Source organism: Amborella trichopoda, chromosome 11 (assembly GCF_054954075.1).
Source record: "Amborella trichopoda isolate Santa Cruz 75 chromosome 11, AtrichopodaSantaCruz75HAP2 v2.0, whole genome shotgun sequence".
NCBI lineage: Eukaryota > Viridiplantae > Streptophyta > Magnoliopsida > Amborellales > Amborellaceae > Amborella > Amborella trichopoda.
The window spans coordinates 17,355,133-17,377,825 of NC_142346.1; the positions used below are offsets into that span (position 1 = coordinate 17,355,133).

At 34.6% G+C, this 22,693-nt stretch overlaps 1 protein-coding gene across 1 annotated transcript in view; it reads right to left on the minus strand.

Annotated features, from left to right (window-relative positions):
- The window catches only part of LOC18444894 (leukocyte immunoglobulin-like receptor family A protein), a 38,051-nt gene extending 28,132 nt beyond the window's left edge, over positions 1-9,919 (minus strand). The window contains exon 1 of the mRNA XM_006855048.4: positions 9,575-9,919. Within this exon, the coding sequence (XP_006855110.2) occupies positions 9,575-9,617 (43 nt within the window). The 5' untranslated portion in view covers positions 9,618-9,919. The remainder of the gene's footprint in view (positions 1-9,574) is intronic.
- Positions 9,920-22,693: the final 12,774 nt, after the last annotated feature.

Consider the following 22,693-nt stretch of genomic DNA (forward strand, 5'->3'; position numbering starts at 1 on the left):
CCGTTTATGGACTCTAGCATTTCCTAAGTTCAGTTGTTATCATGGCCATCCAATCACATTTTTCTCAATTTTCTATGGGGGTTACATGCTATAGATTCCCATTGTGCATGTATAATAGTGCTAACGAGTGGATTATACATTTATCAAATTTTTAAATCAATTTAATATGTATAGATAAATATAAAATGTTCCAAGCAATCAAATATATATGTAATACATATATGAAGCCAGTCTCAAGCACTCTCACGGTAAGGAGCTTCAGCTATGAGTTGATCATAGGATCCCCACTCCCACTCCCAACAACTATGTTAGTGACTTTCTCGATTGGCTGAGTAAAGCTCAGAAAGTATCAAATATATAGTTCATCATAGAGCAAAAATTAGTAGCAACTAAGTTTTTTTAGTCATGCTTTGACGTGGTGGGATGATTTTCAATAGGATCATCTCCAACAAGGTAAGGAAAAAATCAATTCATAAGAGGAGGAATACGAAATTGTGCCAAAAGTTCTTATAGTGAACTATGCCCAAACCCAAATCTCAAGCAAGGGGAGGTATGTTAGTGAGTATACTATACTTTGACATCTAGGGCAAGTGTACAAGAATTTGAGGATCAAAAGATAAGTCATTATTTGAATGCACTAAATCAAGATGTCTAGAATTAATTCTTACAATGAACTATGCTCGAAACAAAATCTCAAGCAAGGGCAGATCGGTTAATGAGTATACTGAGTACTGTACTTTGACATCTAGGGCAAGTTTACAGGAATTTAAGGATCAAAGATAAGTCATTATCTGAATGCACTAAATCAGGACGTCTAGAATGAATTCATCTTAAAGATGTTTATAAGGTATTTGATGCTTACAAAGTGGCCCTCAAGTCAAAGGAACTTGTCAATTTAGGCCTTTGGAGGAAGGGATCAGTCAAGTCACATACGCCTCTACGTCGACATTAGCGCAACAAGCTATGACCTTTAGAAAACCAACTATGGGTAGAGGTCGCAATGGACTTGACAGGTCGGGTCTGGCTCCATTTGTCCTGGACCTAACCTAGGTAAGGTCCAAACCCGAGTCCATCTCGGATCAAATCGAGTTGGGTTGGGGTCAACCCCACATGACATCATCATCAAAGCCTTTTACCAACTAATTGGAGTAAACCTAGCATGACATATTATGTATAACATATATGTACATATTATTTTATAAATAGACCTGGACTTGTCCCAACCCAATGGATCTGGTCTAGGTTCAACTAGGACCTAGTTGGGTCGAGTCCAAGTCCAACCAATCCATTTACACCTCTACCTACCTTAGCGTATCCTAATTTGCAACTAGGCCAAAACCCTAGGTTTAGAATATGTGGTGTTGTGTGATGGGTCCCCCTGCAAATATGCTCAAATTGTGCATTTCATATGCCAATAACTTGGGCATACAGCATATAATGCCTTCATGTTAGCTTGATCTCAAGTTTAAATAACAGAAGAAAATTATGATGTAAAACAAGGTTTCAAAAAACAGTCCGCCCGGCGCTTAGGCGCTCGCCTAGGGGGCCTGAACAAATAAGCCACACGCCTCGACCCAAGCGGCTCTACACAAGCGATTGTACCTGGGCGAGCTAGGCGGGCGCCCAACGTCATAAGGCATTTTTTATTTTTAAATTCGCCAAAAAGGGCAAAGGGGGTCATTTTGACCTCCAAGTTTGTATAAAAATGTTATGGGGTTTATTTTTGAACCCCTAAAGTGAAAAAAAAAAAAAAAAGAAATCCTCAATCTCTAAACTTATTTCGGAGAATCTGAAGTAATTTCTGAGAATCAAAAGTACTTTTTGTGGATTGAAAAAATTTTCTTTTCTCATTGAAATTATTTTTAGGGTGTTATTGGTGGCATTAGAAGACTTTTGAGTTGATTTGTAGCTTGATTGAGGTAACCAACATCGAAGATTAGAGATTGGGTAGAAAAGGTCAGTCTGTAATATTTATTTGAGTTTTATTTTTCCCATTTGAGATGCCTTCTGCAGGGTCTAGTAGGGGTGGAGATCCGGGATGGAAATATAATGTTAACCTTGATAACAATGACAGGAATAAAATTATGTGCAATTTTTGTGGACATGTTTCTAATGCCGGCGGCATAAATAGATTTAAGAAACATCTTGCCGGTATTAGAGGTGATGTTGCCCCATGTAAGAAAGTCTCAAATCTTGTAAAGAAAGAAATTTTGGAATACATTGAAGGTCAAAAGAGTAAAAAAATTGCAAAAAAAAAAGATATAGCAGAATTAAAGTCAGGGGTCCATGCTTTTTATGATAATATTAACACTGAAGAAGAGGATGAAGAGGGAGAAGAAGAGGTAGTCATGGTTGGTACTCAGAGCTTAAAGAACAAGAGGGCTTTTAGGTCTAAGAAGCCTCATATGAGAAGGCCCATAGATAGTTTTTTTACACTTAGCCTTGAGACAGTACTTGAGAAAGGTAAGGGAGGAAATGGAAAAAAACAAGTGACAAATGAAAATAAATTTAAGGAAGATAGAGCCAGGGTGATTCAGTATATTGCTAGGTGGTTTTACCCAGCGGGCATTTCTTTTAACACTACTCGCTTGAATAGCTTCCATATAATGTTGGAAGCAAGCAATTTGGGCCAGGTTTGAAAGCTCCAACTCCTTATGAGATTGGAGAGCCACTACTGAAGAAAGAAGTCGAGTATACTAACTAATATCTCAAGACCCATAAGGAGGGATGGGCTAAATTTGGGGTTTCTTTAATGACAGATATGTGGAATGATAGGAGGAGGAGGAGTAACATGAATTTGTTAGTAAATTGTCCCACGGGTACAGTTTTTTACGTTCAATTGATGCTTCCAATGATATTCACGATGCGCATTATATATTTTCTTTCATTGATAAGGGCATTGAGGAGGTTAGGGAGGAACCTGCAATTCAAGTGGTCACAGATAATGCTGCTCCTAATCTGTCTCCAGGTCATTTGCTTCAACAGAAGAGGCCTCGCATACTTTGGACTCCTTACGCTGCACATTGCATAGATCTTATGCTTGAGGCCATTGGTGAATTGCCTACTATTAAAAGAATTATTTTTAAGGCTAAGGAGGTTACAATCTTCATTTACAATCACATACTTACCCTTATCATGATGCGCAAGTTTATAAAAAAGAGAGAGCTAGTGAGGCTTGGGGTCACTAGATTTGCCACTGCCTACCTTAGTTTACAGAGCATGTATAAGAGGAGGATCGCATTAAGGTCTATGTTTGCTTCAGAGGAGTAGAGTAGGTGTAAGTGGTCTAGAGATGCCAAGGGAAAGAAGGCACGGGATATTATTCTTTCGAAATATTTTTGGCATGGGTTAAAGCAATCGATATTAGTATTTCTTCCCTTAGTGAAGGTCTTGCGCTTGGTTGATGCTGATAAGCCCTCCATGGGCTTTATATATGATGCAATGGAAAGGGCTAAGAATGAGATTGCAGAGAATTTGGGCAATAATGCAGCCAAGTATGCCCCAATTTGGGAGATTATAGATGACAAATGGATATGCAGCTCCATAGACCATTGCATGCAGCGGGTTACTACTTGAACCCCAAATTCTTTTATGCGGATGCGGATATTGAGTCAAAAGGGTTAATTATGGAAGGTTTTAATGAGTGCCTTGAGAAATTAGTCCTCGATCCACATATCCAAGATAAGATATCAACTGAAGAGCTAATTTTGTACAAGTGTTCTTTGATGTCATTTGGGAAAGATATGGCATTAAGACCGAGAAACAAAGACGAACCAGGTAGTATACTTTTGACTCTTGTTTTATAAATTATAATTTTCTTTCAAGTTTCAACTTTCAAGTTCTGAGAATGTTAAATACCTAAATTAATTACAAAGGTTACCCATATATTGCAGCCCAATGGTGGAGACAACATGGGAGTAGCGCACCAAACCTCCAGAAGATGGCTATACGGATCTTGAGTTTGACAACTACCTATTCTGGTTGTGAGCGCAATTGGAGTTCGTTTGAGATGGTATTTTACAATTTTATATGTTTTTCTTGTTTATAAGTTCATTTTGTAATATAGATTCATAGAAGATAAGAAGATCATAAACTCATAGTAGTTACTTATGCCATTTTCCTTATAGGTGCATACAAACAGAAGAAATAGGCTTGAGCAAAAGAAGCTCATTAGAGAGAATCAAAGGCTCAAGGAGAAGAAAAACCAGCCAAAGAAGAATCTGATATCTTTGAAAGGCATGGAGAATGCTTCAGATTCGCTAATTAGTGATCCTGGAACTGAGGAGGTCTTCCCTGGGGAGGGTTTGACATGGGAAATGGTCGAGGAGGCTTCGGGGCAAGCTTCTAATCCTAGGAGGGCCACTCGAGCAACTTCTTCTGCTGGTACTTCATGAAGGGAGATAGAGGAAGAGGAGGCAGATTCAAAAGAATCTCGGAAGAAGAGGAATATGTTGAAGAGGGTGATGATTCTGATGATGACAGCCTCAATGCTGATGCAGATGAAAGCAATGAACATGACGATTCTGATGCTTATTGAAGTCTTCTCTCTTCTTTCGTAGTAACTTTATTGCACCATCTTGGTTTGGGCTTTAGACATTTGGACTTTATTTTGTTATGTGATTTATACTTTTTTGCCTTTTTGGACTATTTTGTTGTGTGGTTTACTGGTTTTTTATATTTTGGAAGTCAGTTTGTTGAAGACTTGGAGAGTTGGAGACTTGGATGTTATTATGGTTTATTTTATGGATATGGAATATGGAGAATATGAGAGTTGGAGACCTTACAAGAGCCTATTAGACTTTTAAATGTTTTGTATGGATTGAAATTTTGAATAAGTTTATTCTCAACCTGAGATATGTGATATGTTTGTATCTGAAAACGTATGTTGTGAACTTCTGATATTTTCAAAGGGAATAAATTACAAAATTTGACACAAATATCTGCATATATGAGAATTTGGATAACAAATATATAAAAAAATGCTAAGAATTTGCACCACAGGGTGCTCGAGGTTTTGGGCGCCCACCTAGGTGCTGGGCGCCAGGCAGGCCGCCTAGCGTTTTTTGAAACCTTGATGCAAAAGGTGATGCATAGCAAGCTATGAGGGAAAGGGTGACATCACGACAAAACCAATGCTACAATGAGACTGAATCTCTCACGGGGTTCAATAAAGTTTTATATGGAAACAAATGGGGGTGAAACCTTGGTTATCCCATGAACCATGTTCTCAATGCCAAAAGGCTATTTGATGAAGATAAGTAGTCGTAATAATATACCTTTCGGACTCACTTATATATTTAGCAGCGAGTTGTGTACAGTATTTGTTGATGGTGGAAGTAGCAAGAATATTGTGTCTAAGGAGATGGAAAAACTCAACTAAAGGAGCATAAGCACCACACCCATATCAAATTTAATGGTCCAAGAAAGGATGCAAACTACCAATTCTCACATGACGTTTTCTTTATCAAAAAAAAATTCTCACATGATGTTTAGTCTCTTTTTCTCATTATCAAAGTCTTTTTCCAACTATTTAGGGTCAGTGTTTAGTCTATTTTTCTACTTCTGCCAATTATAAAGATGAACGAGGTATAGTGCGACATAGCGTACATGGATACATGTCACATTTACCTTGGTAGACAGTGGGGCCACAAGACTAGGCCAAGTACTCCATCGAATACGGCATTAACATCACATTCCACTATGAAGCATCTTTCTACAACCATATCAACTAAGAGGCAGGTCAGGACTTACTCAATATGCAAAATTTCAAGAGGAAGGCATGGGTGTTAGTGTTTTTTATATTATGTGTTGTTTGATAAAGAAAAAACTACACCTACATCAATTCCTAAGTCTCTAGAGCCTCTACCTTGGAAGTACCATGACTTGCTACTAGAAGAATTGCCTAATGGACTTCACCTACTGAGGAATATTCACCATCACATTGACTCGGTGCTACCACATTTTGCCCTTCACTCAATGCGCCCCATTGACCACAAGGAATCGCATAGACAAGTTTCCGATTTGCTCAAAAAATGAATGATTTGGGAAAGCATGTCGTTGTTTGCCATTCGTGCCTTACTAACTCCCAAGAAGGGTGGGTTATAAAGGATGTGTGCAGCTAATTGTACAATTAATGAGATAAGTATCAAATACCAATTTCCCATACCAAACTTGACGACATGTTAGGCATAGTTCACAAGACCAAAGTTTCCTCAAAGAACGATACGGGAAGTGGTGGTCTGAAATCCTCTTGGGAGTGAATGAAATCTCAAGATGGATTGTACAAGTGGTTGGTAATGCCCTTCGGGCTTTCTAAGTCACAAAGCACCTTCTTGCTCTTAACAACTAAGGTTCTTAGTTCTTTATTAGTAAATTGTGGTGGTTTATTTTGACGATAACTTGTTTTTTCAGTGCCAACTCAAAGGATAATCTTAACCGCTTGAAACAAGTTTTTGATGTGTTACAGAAGGAATTACTTTTCATGAATTTTAAAAGAATGCTCCTTTAGATGGACAATCTCAAAAAGTGCTTCCTTTAGGACGGACAATCTCATCTTTTTGGGGTATGTTGTCTCCTCTTAGGGCATTACAATGGACAGGGGGAAGGTGACGGCCATAGCCGAGTGGTTGTGCCAAAATCACACATTCAGGTTTGCTCTTTACATGGCCTAACAACCTTTTATCCATATTTTATCATAAATTTCAGTACACTAATAGCACCAGTGACCAATTTATATGAAAGTTGGAAAGTTTTTATTGAATCCTGTTGCAATAAGAGCTTTACTTTGATCAAACAAAAAATGATTGATGCAAGATAAGATGCCTTTTATTTTGAATTTTTCTTATTGAATTAAAAAGATGTATTTTTTCCATTTTCTAGGGTTATTTTAAAGGTTTAAAGTTTTTTGAGATTTTTAAGGATTTTTAGTTTTTTTTCTTTTTAGGATTTCAGGGGCTATTTGGAAAAGTAGTTAAGTGTGCTCATAGAATTATTTGTTTTATCATGGATGAAAATGTCATTACAAATTTTATTTTAGTTTCAACTTTTATTTCAATTAGAACTAGGATTTCCTAGGTTCTAAGTAAAGCCTTTTATTATGGAGTCTATTAGGGTTTTTCATTGAGAGTTGAGTTTTGAGACCTTATTTCTGCTTTAACAGGTGCAAAACTGTGAAGTCTGATTTGCAAGTTTCCTCTTTAATTTTCTATCGATATATTATATAATTTTCTTCAAAATTTTATATGATTTTCGTCTCTACATAAATTATTTTTACTTCACATGGTATCAAAGCAAGTCATCTCTCCCAAAGCACCAACGATCTTGAGCATGATGGCAGCTACAAGAAGACGTGGTGGTCGTGCCCCGGTGGTGAAGTTGTACCAACACAGGGAGATTATGAAAATACAATGAGGAGATTCAAGGAATTGGCACAACATGTACCATGAAATCTGAACAATGTTTGGTTGTTCATGACATTGGCAGATATGAGTCCAATCGTCGTGGTGGGTCAAGTTCAATGTTCAAAAATTCGTCCCAGCACGGCCACCTAGGCTGTCGAGAAATAAAACACCTAATCACGTACTACGTGGGCTCCCTAGGCGAAGGGATTGCCTACAGGTGCCCGCCTAGGTACCCAAGGCGCTGCCTAGGCGCTCGCTTTGGGCAGGCGCCTAGGCCCTGATGCCTCGATGAAGGCTGGCCAAGAGTGGAAATAGGCCCTTGGCCAGAGGGTGTTTTGGGTATTTTCCTCCAAGAAAGGGGGGATAAGGGTTTTGGCGGGTAATTCTAGCCCCCAAAAACCCCTTTTGTGTGTTTTTGAGAGAGAAAAACACTCCAAAAACTTAGTTTTTGAAATTTTTCTCAAGATCCAACAAAATTCAATATTTTTTTTTCTTGCAAAATCGAAAGATACACTTCTCGAACTTTTGGAGCTTTTATTGGTAGCAAAAGATAACTTTTGGCAACCAAAGGTCACCAATTTGGGCTCAATTCGATTTCAATTTGAAAAGGTAAGTGCATCACAATATTTGAATGAGGGTTTGGACCGTTTCATATATTTTATCTAAAATGTGTTATGATTTGTTATTCTTTCATTTTTGTTTTTGTTTTGTGACATTTTTACATGCTTGTAGTTGGATTATTCTCCCATTTTCACTAGCAGGTTTTGGTTAGGATTCTTTTGAAATTTTCTTTAGAATGGGAATTCCAATCATAGGAAAGGCTGAAAAAGACTGGGAGCATGCAGGTTATACCGCCTTCAAACTCGTAAGGGACATATCATCAATATCTAGTGAAATGGAAGGGAAGTACATATCCTGACAGCATGCAAGTTATACCGCCTCTAAGTTGAATACAACTAGCCAGAATCAAATTATTCTCAACGAAGGGTGAATATGCAACCATGCCCCAGCGACAACACATTGTTCATGGCAGGGGCAAAGAAAGTCATAGGACCATGGGGGATAAAAGAGGCAAGTAGTGTATTGGGGATGTTAGTTTAGGTTTTTCTATTTGAGTTGTTAATTTTGGTTTTTGTTAAGGGGATTAATCTTTTAGTTTATATTAATAAGGGATGGCTAGGTTAAAAGAGAGCGTACAGCTAAGATTTTGGAGGAGCTTTTTAGGGTTAGGGGTGTGCTTGAAAGGTTTATGGGGCTGCTATGCTACTTTTTGTTTGAGAAATTTGGAGTAGTGGCGAGCCCCTATCCGTGGACCCTCGCCCATTATTTCGAAGAAATAGCCTAGCTTTGCTTGGGGATCTCTCTCTTGGAATCATGTTTGGCGAGAGAGCAATTCTCTTGCGGATGCCTTGGCCAATGAGGGAGCCGCCAATCCCTGTGCCCGAGTAGTAAAAAATATTTCCTAATTGCACCCTCTACAAAAAAAAATAATGTCTCGAGATTGAATAAGGACCCGACGAATTTTAGAGGGTGAGATCTAAGTGTTGAAAAACTCGAACTTCAATTTTTTTTCTTTTGAGTATAATCATCTAGCAATTCTTAGGTGGTTCCCAAAATTTCAAATTGAAAAATTTCCTCCCAAGTAGGTCTTCTAACCAAAGGAGTAAATCTAAACTATGTTCCTGCAGGAGTATAGTATTGCACCCAAAAGAAAAACTAACAGGAGATGAGCTAATTCCCGGAGGAGTCTTTGTAAACAAAACTATACCAGAAGGAAATTAACCCCTGTAAAGATTAAAAAGCACAAAAATTGTAACAAATACATGATATTTTTTGGTTGAGATATGAATCCAATTATCAACATTTCCAATTCATAAAACAATAATACACTACTCCAATGCAGCTCTTTAGATAGGATTTCGATAACCCCTAAGCAAATAGATTCAAGGTAGGTATGAAGAAATCCAGTGTCTCTCAAAATTATCAAATATAAACAATACCTTGTTAATTCGGGTTAATTTCAACAATTAATCACTGAGTCGTGCTATAATGAAATAAACAGTACCAGATTTTGTTTATCTTTGAAATTTAAGATATAAAGAAGATATCGAGAGAGAGATAAATAACGAAAGTAAAGCGGATTAGGAGAGAGAAAGAAAGAGAAAAATTCTTACGGTCTCGTCCTCCACGGACACCTCCTCTTGAAGGGTGATACATCGATGCCTTTCAAATGCTTGTGATTTTTCTTACTCGCCAGAAAACCAAAAGGGGTTTTGCTTGCTGTTTCGTTGCCCCAATCTCAGGCACATGTAACCAAAAAACGGCATAAAAGCTCTAGAGCATGCCACTGACGTGCGAAAATTATAGTGTGTGATCCATATAACAATGGTCTTTGACGGTATCAAAAGACGTTCTTGACGAAAAAAGATTTTATTTGGGAAAATTGTTTCATGCGGGCAGGACCGCTTTTTTACGCGGTCCGAAATGTTGAAATATCTTAACATCTAAAAACAAAAAACAATGAAAACTAAATGTCCAAATGTTTTTTAATTAGAACTATTATTTTTAATTTTAAATTTTCATTTATTTTTTCATATTCATTTTTAATTTTTAAATTTTATTTATTTTTTCATATTCATGATCTCCATGTCAAAGATTGTATGTCTTTAAAACTTAAATCTTAAAATCGATCTCAAAAATAGATTTATTAAGAGGCCTACATTTTTACATATTGAGCTTCCGCATAAAAATTGGGTCCATAATCCTCTTGCCTTTTTGTTTTTTGGGGCACAAATGTGGTTGTAACTTACAAGCTGTGTTTTTTCTTTTTTATTATTAATGAAAAAACAAGTAGAGGGCCATTTTTTTATTTATTAATGAAAAATAAACAAGAGGACATTCTTCCCCACTAACTTACCTAAAAAACGAAGTTGTTGACATATGATTCATCAAGGTTGTTGACATATATGATTCATAAGTGACATGTTGGTGGGGCGATTTCCACACCACCCATGCAAGACAGTGATAAGTATAGTAAAAATCGACCGATTAGAACCGGAGCCGGTAGTGTCCCGACTCCAGTTAACCTCGGTTTTGGGGTATGGAGTAGACACCCCCTTATTGTCCGGACCAAAACCATCAGTTAGTACACGAACTAGCCGGATTTCTAATTAATCGATCGTTTTTTTGCTAACCAAACTGGTTGGGCGATATATCGGGTGTTATTTCCCATTGTTGACTGTTATATTAGCATAAACCCCTGATTCAATTCTTTTTGCTTTTTCATGTCTTTTTCTGCCTTTTTTTGGAATTTTTAGTGCATTATTGATGTAAATCATATGATTTTGTCTATAAAACAACGAATTTGGAATCAAACATCCAAAAAGAAAGAGTTTCAATGGATTAAAATGATGGATTTTCATGGGTTTTGAAATTTCCACCATTTTTGCATTTACTTCTTTAATACCAAATGAATGAAATTAGGGGCTTTTGATAGAAAATCGAAGAACTTACCAGATCTTTGCTTCAATTTGTTCAATCTACAAAAGACTGTGGGTCGATTTTGGCTCGAAACGCTGCTACTCAAAAAACCTTAGTTCGATTCAAAAAAGCATATATTTTTATTAATTTATTGCTCTTTTTTTATCAAATTGAGTAGTGGATTTTGATCACCAAGGCTTCTCTCAGTTTATTTATGATTGAGTCAATTTTTTATATGAAGTTTTCTATTGCTTGATTTCATGAAAATTTCAAAGATTTGAAATTTTTGCTATTTTTTCAATTACATAAAAAATACCTAATATTTTGTTTTTAGATTTGGGGCATTTGAAAGATTATTGACGCTTTTATGAATAGGGGAAGTGTTTTTATGTATAGGGGAAGTGTTTTCTATTTTGCTTAATACAATTATGTTTTTTAATAAAATTATGTTGATGAATATGACTAAATAATCGATTCTTCTTTTTTTACTAGTCATTATGCTAATTCTTGTTACTTGGATTTTGTAACTCCATTAATTGAATTAATGTCAAATTCTAAATTGTCTTCCATATTTTCATAGAATTCATATATTATTTTATATAAAAAGTTGTTTCAAGTTTTTTTTTTTTTAAGATTAATGGTGCAACCAACCCATTTATTGTGGAATTCAAATAGAGTTTGTAAAGTTTTGAAATTGGCCCTCTATAAATAGGGGCTCAATTCATTTAGCTCCTATGTCAACCAGAATATCACGGTGATATGATTTATAACCTTGAAAATTAAATTCACCCAAAACAAACAAATATTTTTTCCTGTTTTGTTTATGAGAAAAGATTATTTTTTCTCCATCTTGAAATTCGATTTTCGAAAACAAAACCGTGTTCTGAAGTTCTTCTTTTTCTTCTCCTTTTGTATTACTGGTGTTTCCAGTTTCAAAAGTTCTAGACAGTCCAGGAAAAGTATTGGTTATGAGAAAATATTATTTCTTCCAAAATCGTGTTCTGAAGTTCTTCCTTTTCTTCTTCTTTTGTATTACTGGTGTTTCTAGTTTCAAAAGTGTCAGACAGTCCAAGAAAAATTGGTATTGAAATGTTTTTTAGACCGATTGGTTTTCTATCTAAAGATAAATCTTTTGGTTCAAAAAATCTTGGTGCGAGACTATTTGGTACTGACTAACTCAAACTTTGGTTAAAGTTCTTTGGTTATAAAAATACTAGTTTTTCCCAGATGCTTGAAAAGTTATAGGTTGCAAATCTTGGTTGTAATTTTCGGAAAAACTATCAACCAATCAATTTCTGGGAATTTCCAAATCCTTCCAGTTGATTAACAGGGGCTGGATTTCATTATCAAAATTTCGTAGTTCGAAAATTTCGACAAATCTGTTATCAATATAATTTGTTATAGTTCTAATTTCGCTTGTAAGTTCGTGCATGGGTTTCCACTCAATTGCAAGGATGAAACGGTTGTTCTTCATACCAATGTTTTTGGTCTGAATCAAATTATCACACTATCCGGGATGTTTTTATCATGGATAGAAATGAAATGAAACTGATGAGTTATCTTGGAGACATTTATTGTGGTCGGTGAGGTGTCAATGCTGAGGTGGCAGTGATGACATCATTGCTTACATCGTCGCTTACGTCACTGATGATGTCGTTTTTTGCGTCATCCTTGCATCATCGGGACACATGTGCTAGATAATTTTGCAGTCGGGCTATCCCATAAAATAATATGTAGTAAGATAGTATATACTTTAATCTATGTTTTTCTTTTCTTTTTTTAACTTTTTTATTTGGGGGAAGGGTTTGACCCATTAAAAAAACAAAATCTTACTGGACCAAGCCGGTCCGGTTAATCGCCTGGTTAGCCTGGTTCTGGTTCTAACCACTCTCAGCCCTATGTCTGATTAACCGTTCTGGTTCGATTTTGCAAACATTGGCAATGATAACATATAAAAGGGGAACCATCATAATTATACAAATACATCAATATGGTCATTGGTTTTAAACTGGAATTCTATATAGAATCGATAGGGTTTAAACCATAATTATTAAGACCAGAATGAACTTATGGTTTGACTAGTCGAATAGCCAACCAATACCTTGGTCGGTCTTATCCAACATAAAAAATAGATTTGATCAAAAATAGGTCAAAATCAAGGTTTAGCCAGTTTTGGCCAATCCAACGAACTGGTTTAATCGGTTCGACCAACTAATGAAGTTAGAGAAATTATTGTAATGTATTTTATATTTTTAAACTATTTTAAAATCCCATCTAACTAGTTCAACCAGTTGTTGGGCCAATTCTAAATGGACCAAACCCCTCACCAGTTTGGTGTCTAGCCTGATCCTACTAACATTAGTTTAAACTACATGGCATGTCATCATTACCATAAAGATACATCAATATGGTCTCTAGCTTTAAATTGTAATTCTACTAGTGGCTTTATATTTGTTGCACATATACATATAGAAGAAAGCATGCTTACTTCTAAATTTTAAATAAAGATGCATGTTTATTTAAAGAGAATTACAAAATGAGAATATTAGAGTAGAATATTCAAAAGTATTAATAAAGATAGGGCCCAATTCATTTAGGAATTAATGTCTTCATACACAAATATTATAGGGAGAATTACAAAAAAACCCCAAAAGGAGACTTTCTAGACAACCTACCCCCAACCAAGTTTTTTTTTATCAACTTTTACCTCAAATTGAACTTTCCTAGCAAATATCCCCCAAGTCAAAAAGTTATATTTTTTGACGAAAAAGGCCATAGTGCCTGACCGCCCCCATTTTGTGTCGGAGCATGCCTGAAATACCATACCGCCTCTATTTTTGTGACGACCCAAATTTTTTTTTTTTCCCAGCCAGTTAGAGTTCATGCCGGGATAAGGAGGGAGGAGGGATAATAGAGCGCATGACAGTGAAGAAACGCCGTGAGTGAACGAGAGGTAATGTCATGCGCGTCAAGAGAAGGAGCGCCGACTGTGTTGTTATCGCTTGTGTTATCGCCGGCTATGAAGTGTGCTATCGCCGGCTGTGAAGTGTGATATCGGCGGCTCCAAAATAGAAGGAGTGATGTCGCGCATGTCAGAAGAAGAAGAGAGAGCACACGGCGATGTGCGCATGGCAATAGGAGAAAGAAGAAGAGAGAGAGCGCGGTGAAAGAAAGAGAAAGAGCGCCACGTGTGAAGTGTGCTTCTGCCGGCTGTGTATAGAGAGAAGGCCAACGCCGTCTGTGAATGAAGAGGCTATGCCGGGAGTGTATGGAAAGAAGAAATTTCACACATGACAGTGAGATGGAGCAATTGGAGTGGCACCGGCTGTGTTTCGCTGTGTGTGCAGCGCCCGTTGTGTAGCGTCGGTTGTGTCACTGACGTACATGTATTTATGGTGCCACTTGTTGAGTGCATGCTGCTTGAGTGCAACTTGTCCAGATTTTAAAGTCTTTTAGCCCCACTTGGACAGCCACCCCACCCTCATGAGTGCTTAAGCCTCCTCTCTCACCCATGTCACTCACTCTTCCCTCATCTGTTCTGTCTCTCTAAGGCAAAGGTTTTGAAGAAGTGACTGTTGAAGGGCTGCCATTGATGGACAGGTGAGAGCTGTGAGAGGAGGATTGGAGAAGGCACCATTGTTGTTCAAGTAAGTGAATCCATCACCATTGAATTATAGTCATTAGGATGCATGAGTTTGATGCTTGTGAGATGAGTAATGAATGTGTGAGTGATGTGGAAATTCCTTATGCATTGTTCATTGAAATTTGGGGTTTTTATTCTATAATGGATGTGGATGCCGAGAATGAATGCATGATTCTTATATTATGTAAGAAATGCATGTTATGTATGTACATAGTGAGAGGATGGTTGTTATCATGTCCTTTACCATGGAATAAAGGTTATGGAATGTGTTCTTGAAACATGTCTTATGCCACTGTGAAATTCCAGAAATATGTATATTCTTGAACAGCCAAATGAGGTTCGATTGACCTAAAATCACCGTCATTAGAAAGATATACGAGTCTAGTAAAATGTTCGTTTTTACCCAATGTCCAAATTCTTTATAAAAATGAAATTAGTATTCAAAATGTATGAATAGGTCATTGTTGACTGTTTTCTAGAATTTTCACTGATATTGTTGTTTTCAATGGATTTAACTAGCTAAACGAGGTCCATTTTCAGTTAAACCACTTCCATTTGAAACGTCTTTGAGTGGACTAAAACATGCACGAGAAATTATGTGCAATTCTTCTTAGATTGGAAGCTATATACCATTTTATGAAGATATGTTACTGTGGACAATATTGATAAAATTCAGAACTATCACCTTGTTTGGCACGAATCTTTGAACCAGCAAATAAGACCCAAATGCTTTCAAAATAGTTTTGTTAGAAAGATATACGTCTTGGCTTAAACTTTGATTTTGAAACCATCAAAATTTGCTTCACGGTTTGAGAGTTATAGTGATATGAATCAGGGAATATCGTTGTCCACTATACACAGCAGGGTGCGGCTAGTAAACCTCACCTCTTTGAACCTTTAAGAGGTCAAACAGGATCTAATTGTCTTCAAACCACCCCTATTTGAAAGATAGGTAGATAGGTATGTTTAGTACAAAATTGGTTTTGGAACCATCTTCAAATTCTAAATGGTCCAAATTTACAACCCTAATGGTAAGCACGCGTCATTGCCCTTGATGACAGGAAATTGAGCGATAAGGCTTAACTGGAATAATGTTATTATTACTATGATATTATCATTGTGATATTGTTTAAATGTGATATGCCACTATCAAAATGTGATATTGCTATTATCATGATAAGTTACTGATATCGTCATAATGTGATACTAATACTGGTTATATGATATGTGAATGGATACCCATTGTGTGAAGGATGGTGTTGTGTGTTTACGATGAAAATCAAAGAGATCTTCATCGGAAGATCTGTCAGATTTTCATCATAACAGTTTGGCACCCATCGTGGGCATTTCGAGCTAGATCCATGAACAAAAAATAAAAAAAATAAAAAATAAAATAAAAGCAACCCCCGATCTCCTTTTTAGGGTCTTTTATTTAAAAAAAACAAAAATTTCCAAAAGAAACAAAAAAAAGTAAAATAATATTTTTCATAAGAAAATCTTGTTTTTGTTACCTTTTTCCCTTAATATTTCTTTTCATTTTATTTATTTATTATTATTTTAGTTTGTAAGTAGAAAAAAAAAAGCAAAAGCAAAAAGGATCACTCATTGACTTTTGTAATAAGAGCATGTTTAGGTTTATGTGTCTGTTTCTTTTCTACTTCTAAAATTTCTACTTTTAAAAGGTTGTTTTGGGTTCGTGCTTATCTCTATTGAAAAAGGCTACTCAACTTCCTATTTTATTCTCTCTCCACCTACTCAACTTGTTAAGGGCTTGGATCCATTCCAAATAACTTTCTTGTGTTTTAGGGAACTTGCATGTCTTTGTTGATGGCTATAAATTTTTAGATCTCAATGTTTTCTATTTTATTGTCATCTCCTTGAACTTTTTGTGAGTTTTAGACAGAGAGAAAGAGAGAGAAAGGCATAAATATTTTCTTTTGGGATTCTGATTTTAGTTTCTTTATTTTTTTTTAGTTCGTTGTTGTCTTTTTTTCTTTCCTCATAAGGTTTCCTTGTTGTTTATTCATTTTCCTTTATCTTATTAAAAGAGGTAGAGTTTTTGATTAATAGATAGAGCTTTCTTTTTGGAGTTATTCCGTAGTTATCACTTTGGGTTAATTGTTAGTAGTCTCTGCTGGTATTCACATTCAAAACATTCTTTGGTCTCTTCTTCCTTAATCTTTTTTTGATATTCATGGAATACTTTTTTCTTCTTTGGTACTCATGGGATAGCTTTTCATATCAATAATATGTGACTTTAAGTTAAGTGGGATGATGTGTGTGAGTTGTTAAGAGCACTTTTGGGAATAGATAGAAACTATTCCATTGAGAGCAGATTTACTTAGATAGCAATGAATCCCTTCAAGGGAAATTTATGGAAAGAAGATTGAGAGAAAATAGGGAGAAAAAATAAGAAAAGGAGATTGAGAGAATATAGGAAGAAAATATCGTGAGACAGAGAGAGAGTTTTAGGTTGTGGGAGAGAAAAAAAACAAAAATTTTTTAAAAAAAATCCACTAGTCTTTAAAAAAAAAAAAAATTTCTTTTAAGGCCAACTTGTTTTCTTTTTTTTTTAAAAAAAATTAAGGCCTTTCTCATTTTTGAAAAAATGAAAAAGAAAAATTCCTTTGCAATAAATAAATAAAACTTCATAAGATCTTTTTGTTTCAGAAAAAAATAAAATAAACAATTTTTGTGAAAAATTGTTTTGTCTTTTTAAGGTCGTTCTGTCTCAAAAAAAAGAAGAAAAAGAGTGGGTGTTTGAGGCCATCTTTGTTATCCACTAAAAAAAAAAAGAAAAAAAAAAAAAAGATGTATCTTTAGTTTCTCTTTTTCTTAAAATAAAAAATTACTTTCCTAAAAAGCAAAGAATATCAGTAAAGTTTTTAGGCATCTTTGTCTAAAAAAAAAAGAAAGAAATCTTTTAAAGGCAATCTTGCTTTCAAATATATATATATATATATATATATATATATATATATATATATATATATATATATATATATATATATATATATATATATATATATATATATATATATATATATATATATATATATATAAAATAGAGAAACAAATACAAAACTGTAATATACATAAGGTACCTATATCTGATATATATAGAAAAGGAACATTTAATCTTAAGATAGGTTATGCAATTAAAACAGTAGAACAAACTCTATCAGTAACAAGTAATCACGAAGATTTTCAATTATTATCTGAGAAAATAATACAAGAACATAAAAATAAAAGTTATAATTATCTACATATAGGATTAATCCCCTAATATTCTTTAAGTATTAACATTAAACTTAAAAACCCAAGGATTTGACATGATCCCAGGATCTCAAAATATTGCTATAGTATATAGGATATATTATAAAGTCATGACTACTTTATGCCCAAATGTCCTACAGACAGATACTAGGGGGAAAACCATATTCTTCCAAACTAATATAGAAAGATCTAATACTATTATACCTAAATCAATAGAATGGTCAGAAATAATTTTACTAGAATCATGGTCTATTTATAATGAAAACCAACAATTCCAAAAACTTCCTTCTAAAAATATTCCAGATAGAATAATCGAACGTACAGATGGAAACATAGAAATTCAATTTAGAACTCAAAGAAAAGGTCAAACCAGTAAAGATGATTCTAAAATTAAAGAAAAAAAGAAATTGCTGATAAATTTCAAGATATTATATTAGACAAAAAAGAATTACAAAGATTCTTAGGATGTTTAAACTATATAGTAGACTTTAAAGGTCAACCCATGGACTTAGTACCAAGCAATATGTTTGGGCCTCTTATGCCCATCCATTCCCCTTTGAATCTGACACCTATGTCACCTCTCAGATCCACAAACATACCTGAATACTTGATTCAAACTCCTCAAAGTCCAATACAAACTCCAAGTCCGGCATTTTCCCCGGCAACATACCCAAATAAGCAAACCTCTACCTCTGCTAAGTCAGTCTATATAGATACAGCATTCCTAGCAGATATACCCATTTCTGTTGACCATGCACAAATTGACCCAAATAAATTGGCTCCCCTTTACCTCGTAAACCATTTAAATCCATCATACGGGGTCAAAACTCGTGAATGGTATGAATCATTCTCATGGAAACCGGTTCGGTTTCGATTGTTCATTTTTATCAAGGGACTACTAAAGTATATGCTTATTCAAAATTTCAAATCAAAAAATTACTTTCTTATGACGATTGGGGATGTAATCCTCTTCAAGGGAAAAAATTGTTGAATCCAGAATTCCAATATAAATATTATAAATATGCTGAGTACATAGAAGCCTGGCATAAGGTATTCTCATACCAAAATCCAAATAATACTCACTCTTGGTATTTGCAATTTAAACTCCCTATTTACGAGAGATTCCCAAACTGGTTCCGCCACTGGTTTTTATTATGGGGATCTCAGACACAAATCTTATCAGATTCCTTTCAAGCCTTTCAGACCAAATTTGCACAACATAATACTTGCACCGAATTGGATGACTTCCATCTTTACTTCATGGCCATCTACCAAATACCCTGCATCCTAAAATGGGATTACACCATCTCTGAAAATAATACACATAATTATAAGTACATTCTTAAACTTGGCAAAACCATCAAAGTTAAATGGTGGGATATTTTTAGTACTGATCCTGCCTCCTTACCTCTTAAACGCATACCTCCTCAGAACAATATCCTGAACCCACAAGCACATAATACAGTCAGCCTACCTACCTTCTCTGCTTATTTGAAAAAGATGAGACTAGCACACCCTAATGCTACCCTTGAAGAATTAGAACAAAATCTGCTTAACATCTTTGCGGCTGATAACACTGTGCCTACTATGTCAGAAGAAACAGTTCAATCTGGCAATCCATTGTTAAAAGATTTCAGCCAGAGACCCGACCAATAGCTGCCACCCGGTATTGCAACCCGATACTGCGGCCCGAATCATTGCTACCCGATAGTACAATATTGCAACCCGATACGGCGACCCGAATCATTGCAACCCGATAGTACAATCAACATCAGCAACAGTCCATATGATACAACATCAGCAACAGTTCATAAGATACAACATAAAGCAATTCTTATCTTAACCTTTATTCGCGACATGACCATAAAGCAGATTCCTATACTCCCTTTATTCGCGATATGACTCCACCCACCGTCACAACGTCACGTCACCTCTCCACGAACCAATCAACAACGCTACTTTCAAATGCGAAGAGATTCCTCCGTCACGTCACTGCTTCACTGACCAATCAGCAACGCTACCTTCCACACGAAGTCATCCTCCGCTAATCAGAAAAGCTACCTTCAACACCAAGTTACCTCCTGCCAATCAAAACGGATACCTTCGTCACCAAGTTATCTCGAGCCCTCTATAAATAACTCCCTTCGTCTACTTCCAGAGACAGGTTAGCAAGGATTTCCGGCAGACCAACGAAGATCAAGCTCAGACCTCCACTCTCAAATCTTTGCTCTTTTCTCTTCTACCTTCTTCTACTCTCTTTTGTTCTATTCTCCTTTCACTCTTGCTCAGACAATAGTTTAGTACTGTTGTAACTCTACCGTCTCTCAAGTCGGTAACTTTTTACCCTTTCTTTTGTTTTACATGTGTGATTGTAATTTATCAACTCTACCCTCTTACTGCTCTCACGAATGGCAGTCATTTTCCAGCTTATGCATTTGTAATAATCCGTAAGTGTGTGTTCCTTTCGAGTATCAATATATGATTAGTATTTCTTTTCCATTCCATAGTTTTTTCCCTCAATGCAATTCAAATTAGTATTGAGTATAAAAATTCATAATTATACTCATACTTTGTGGATAGTCATAGAAATATCCTTTGTATCTGCCATTTTTATCATCTTAACATTTTTATATTATGTTAATATATTACAACAAGTAATATCTTATCATTCGTTAATATTTCAATTTCTAAGATAAGTGTTATAGTTAAGTTGTTAGATACTATAGTTAAGTTGTTAGATACTATAGGGTGATCTTGGCGCAGTTATGCTAGTAGAGCCAACCCTGTATTAGAGGACTAAGAGTTATCACTAGTTCTTTTATCTTAAGAAACTTAACAAATTAATCCATTAAAGAAAGTTGGTCCGAGCATTGAGGTTAGAGACGCTCAGACACCCAGTCAGTTGACCGTTTAGGCCAGGAGAGCCGCTGAGGTCTAGAAGACATAAGAGGTAGTCAAAGAGGACTGTCCAGATAACACTCAACCGCAACCTAATAATGGATAAATTTATTAAGAATCTGATGGATAAAACAACCAGTACAACTAATAGAACTCTAAGGATAAAAAATAAAGAAGAAATTATTATTAACGATATTGAAAATCAAATACAAAATTGGAACATACCCAAAGTACCAATATCAGACGTATATAAGAAAGGCACATTCGACCGAAAAATCGGATATGCTATCAAAACAGTAGAACAGACTCTATCTGTTATAAACAATCAAGAAGACTTTCAATTATTATCCCAAAAATATTACAAGTCCATAAAACAAAAAACTATAAATATTTACACGTAGGATTAATCTAAATAGCTGTAAAACTTTTAACTCGTCTAGGATTAAATAATTCTATCTTAGTATGCTTACGAGATACTAGGCATAACAGATTTTCTGATTCATTACTAGGGATGGTCGAATCAAGTTTATGTAGCGGACCAATATATTTCAATTGTTTTCCAAATTATTCTGTATCTCTTACAGACCCAAATATTTTGAATGTTTTATCTTTAAATCTAAAAACTCAAGGATTTAATATGATGTCAGGTTCTCAAAATATAGCTATAGTTTATCGTATTTATTATAAAGTTATGAATACATTATGTCCAAATGTACTTCAGATAGATACAAGAGGACAAACAATATTTTTCCAAACCAATATGGAAATATCCAATACGATTGTACCAAAAACAATATCATGGTCAGATATTATCTTACCACAAACATGGTCCATCCATAATGAAAATCAACCATCACAAACATCTGTCCAAAATATTCCAGATAAAATTATTGAATATACAGATGGAAATATTGAAATCCAATTCACAAATAATAAGACTTTACAACCAATGGATGATTCATCCATCTCAGGTACTTCAAGTACTTACTCTTTCCGAGAACCAGAACCAGCACGAAAATCCGTTACTATATACAATAGAATTCCTCCCATCATAACTCTTCCATCAACACCAATAAAACCTCCAATTGATGGACAATTACGAACATCTGATAATGTCATTATCCCTCAATATAAACAGGCTCAAGAAGAACCTGAGGAAGCAGAATTTATTCAAGTACTACAACTTGAAGAACAATTGGATTGAGAGTTTATCATAAATGATTATTTATCCCACGAAAATAAAAATATCAGAGAATGGTATGTAGAAACTTTTGATTCTAAATTAGTATATATATATGTATATATATATATACACATATACATGTATATGTGTACATGTATATGTGTGTGTGTATATATATATATATATATATATATATATATATATATATATACACACATATACATATACACATATACATATATATATATACACATATACATGTATATGTGTATATATATATATACATATAGATATACATATAGATATACATACATGTGTATATATATATATATATATATATATATATATATATATATATATATATATATATATATATATATATATATATATATATATATATATATATATATATATATATACATGTATGTATATCTATATGTATATGTATATATATATACACATATACATGTATATATATCTATATGTATATATATACATGTATATATATCTATATGTATATATATATGTATATGTATATATATATACACATATACATATATATGTGTAAATATGTATATATATACATATATATATATATATATATATATATATATATATATATATATATATATATATATATGTATATATATACATATTTATATATATATATATATATATATATATATATATATATATATAAGCATTGGTCAGTTTGAAAATTAAGCATCTGTGTCTAAAAAAAAAAAAAATCTTTTAAAGGCAATTTTGCTTTAAAAAAAAAATTTATTTTTGAGGCATTTCTCATATTTGGCA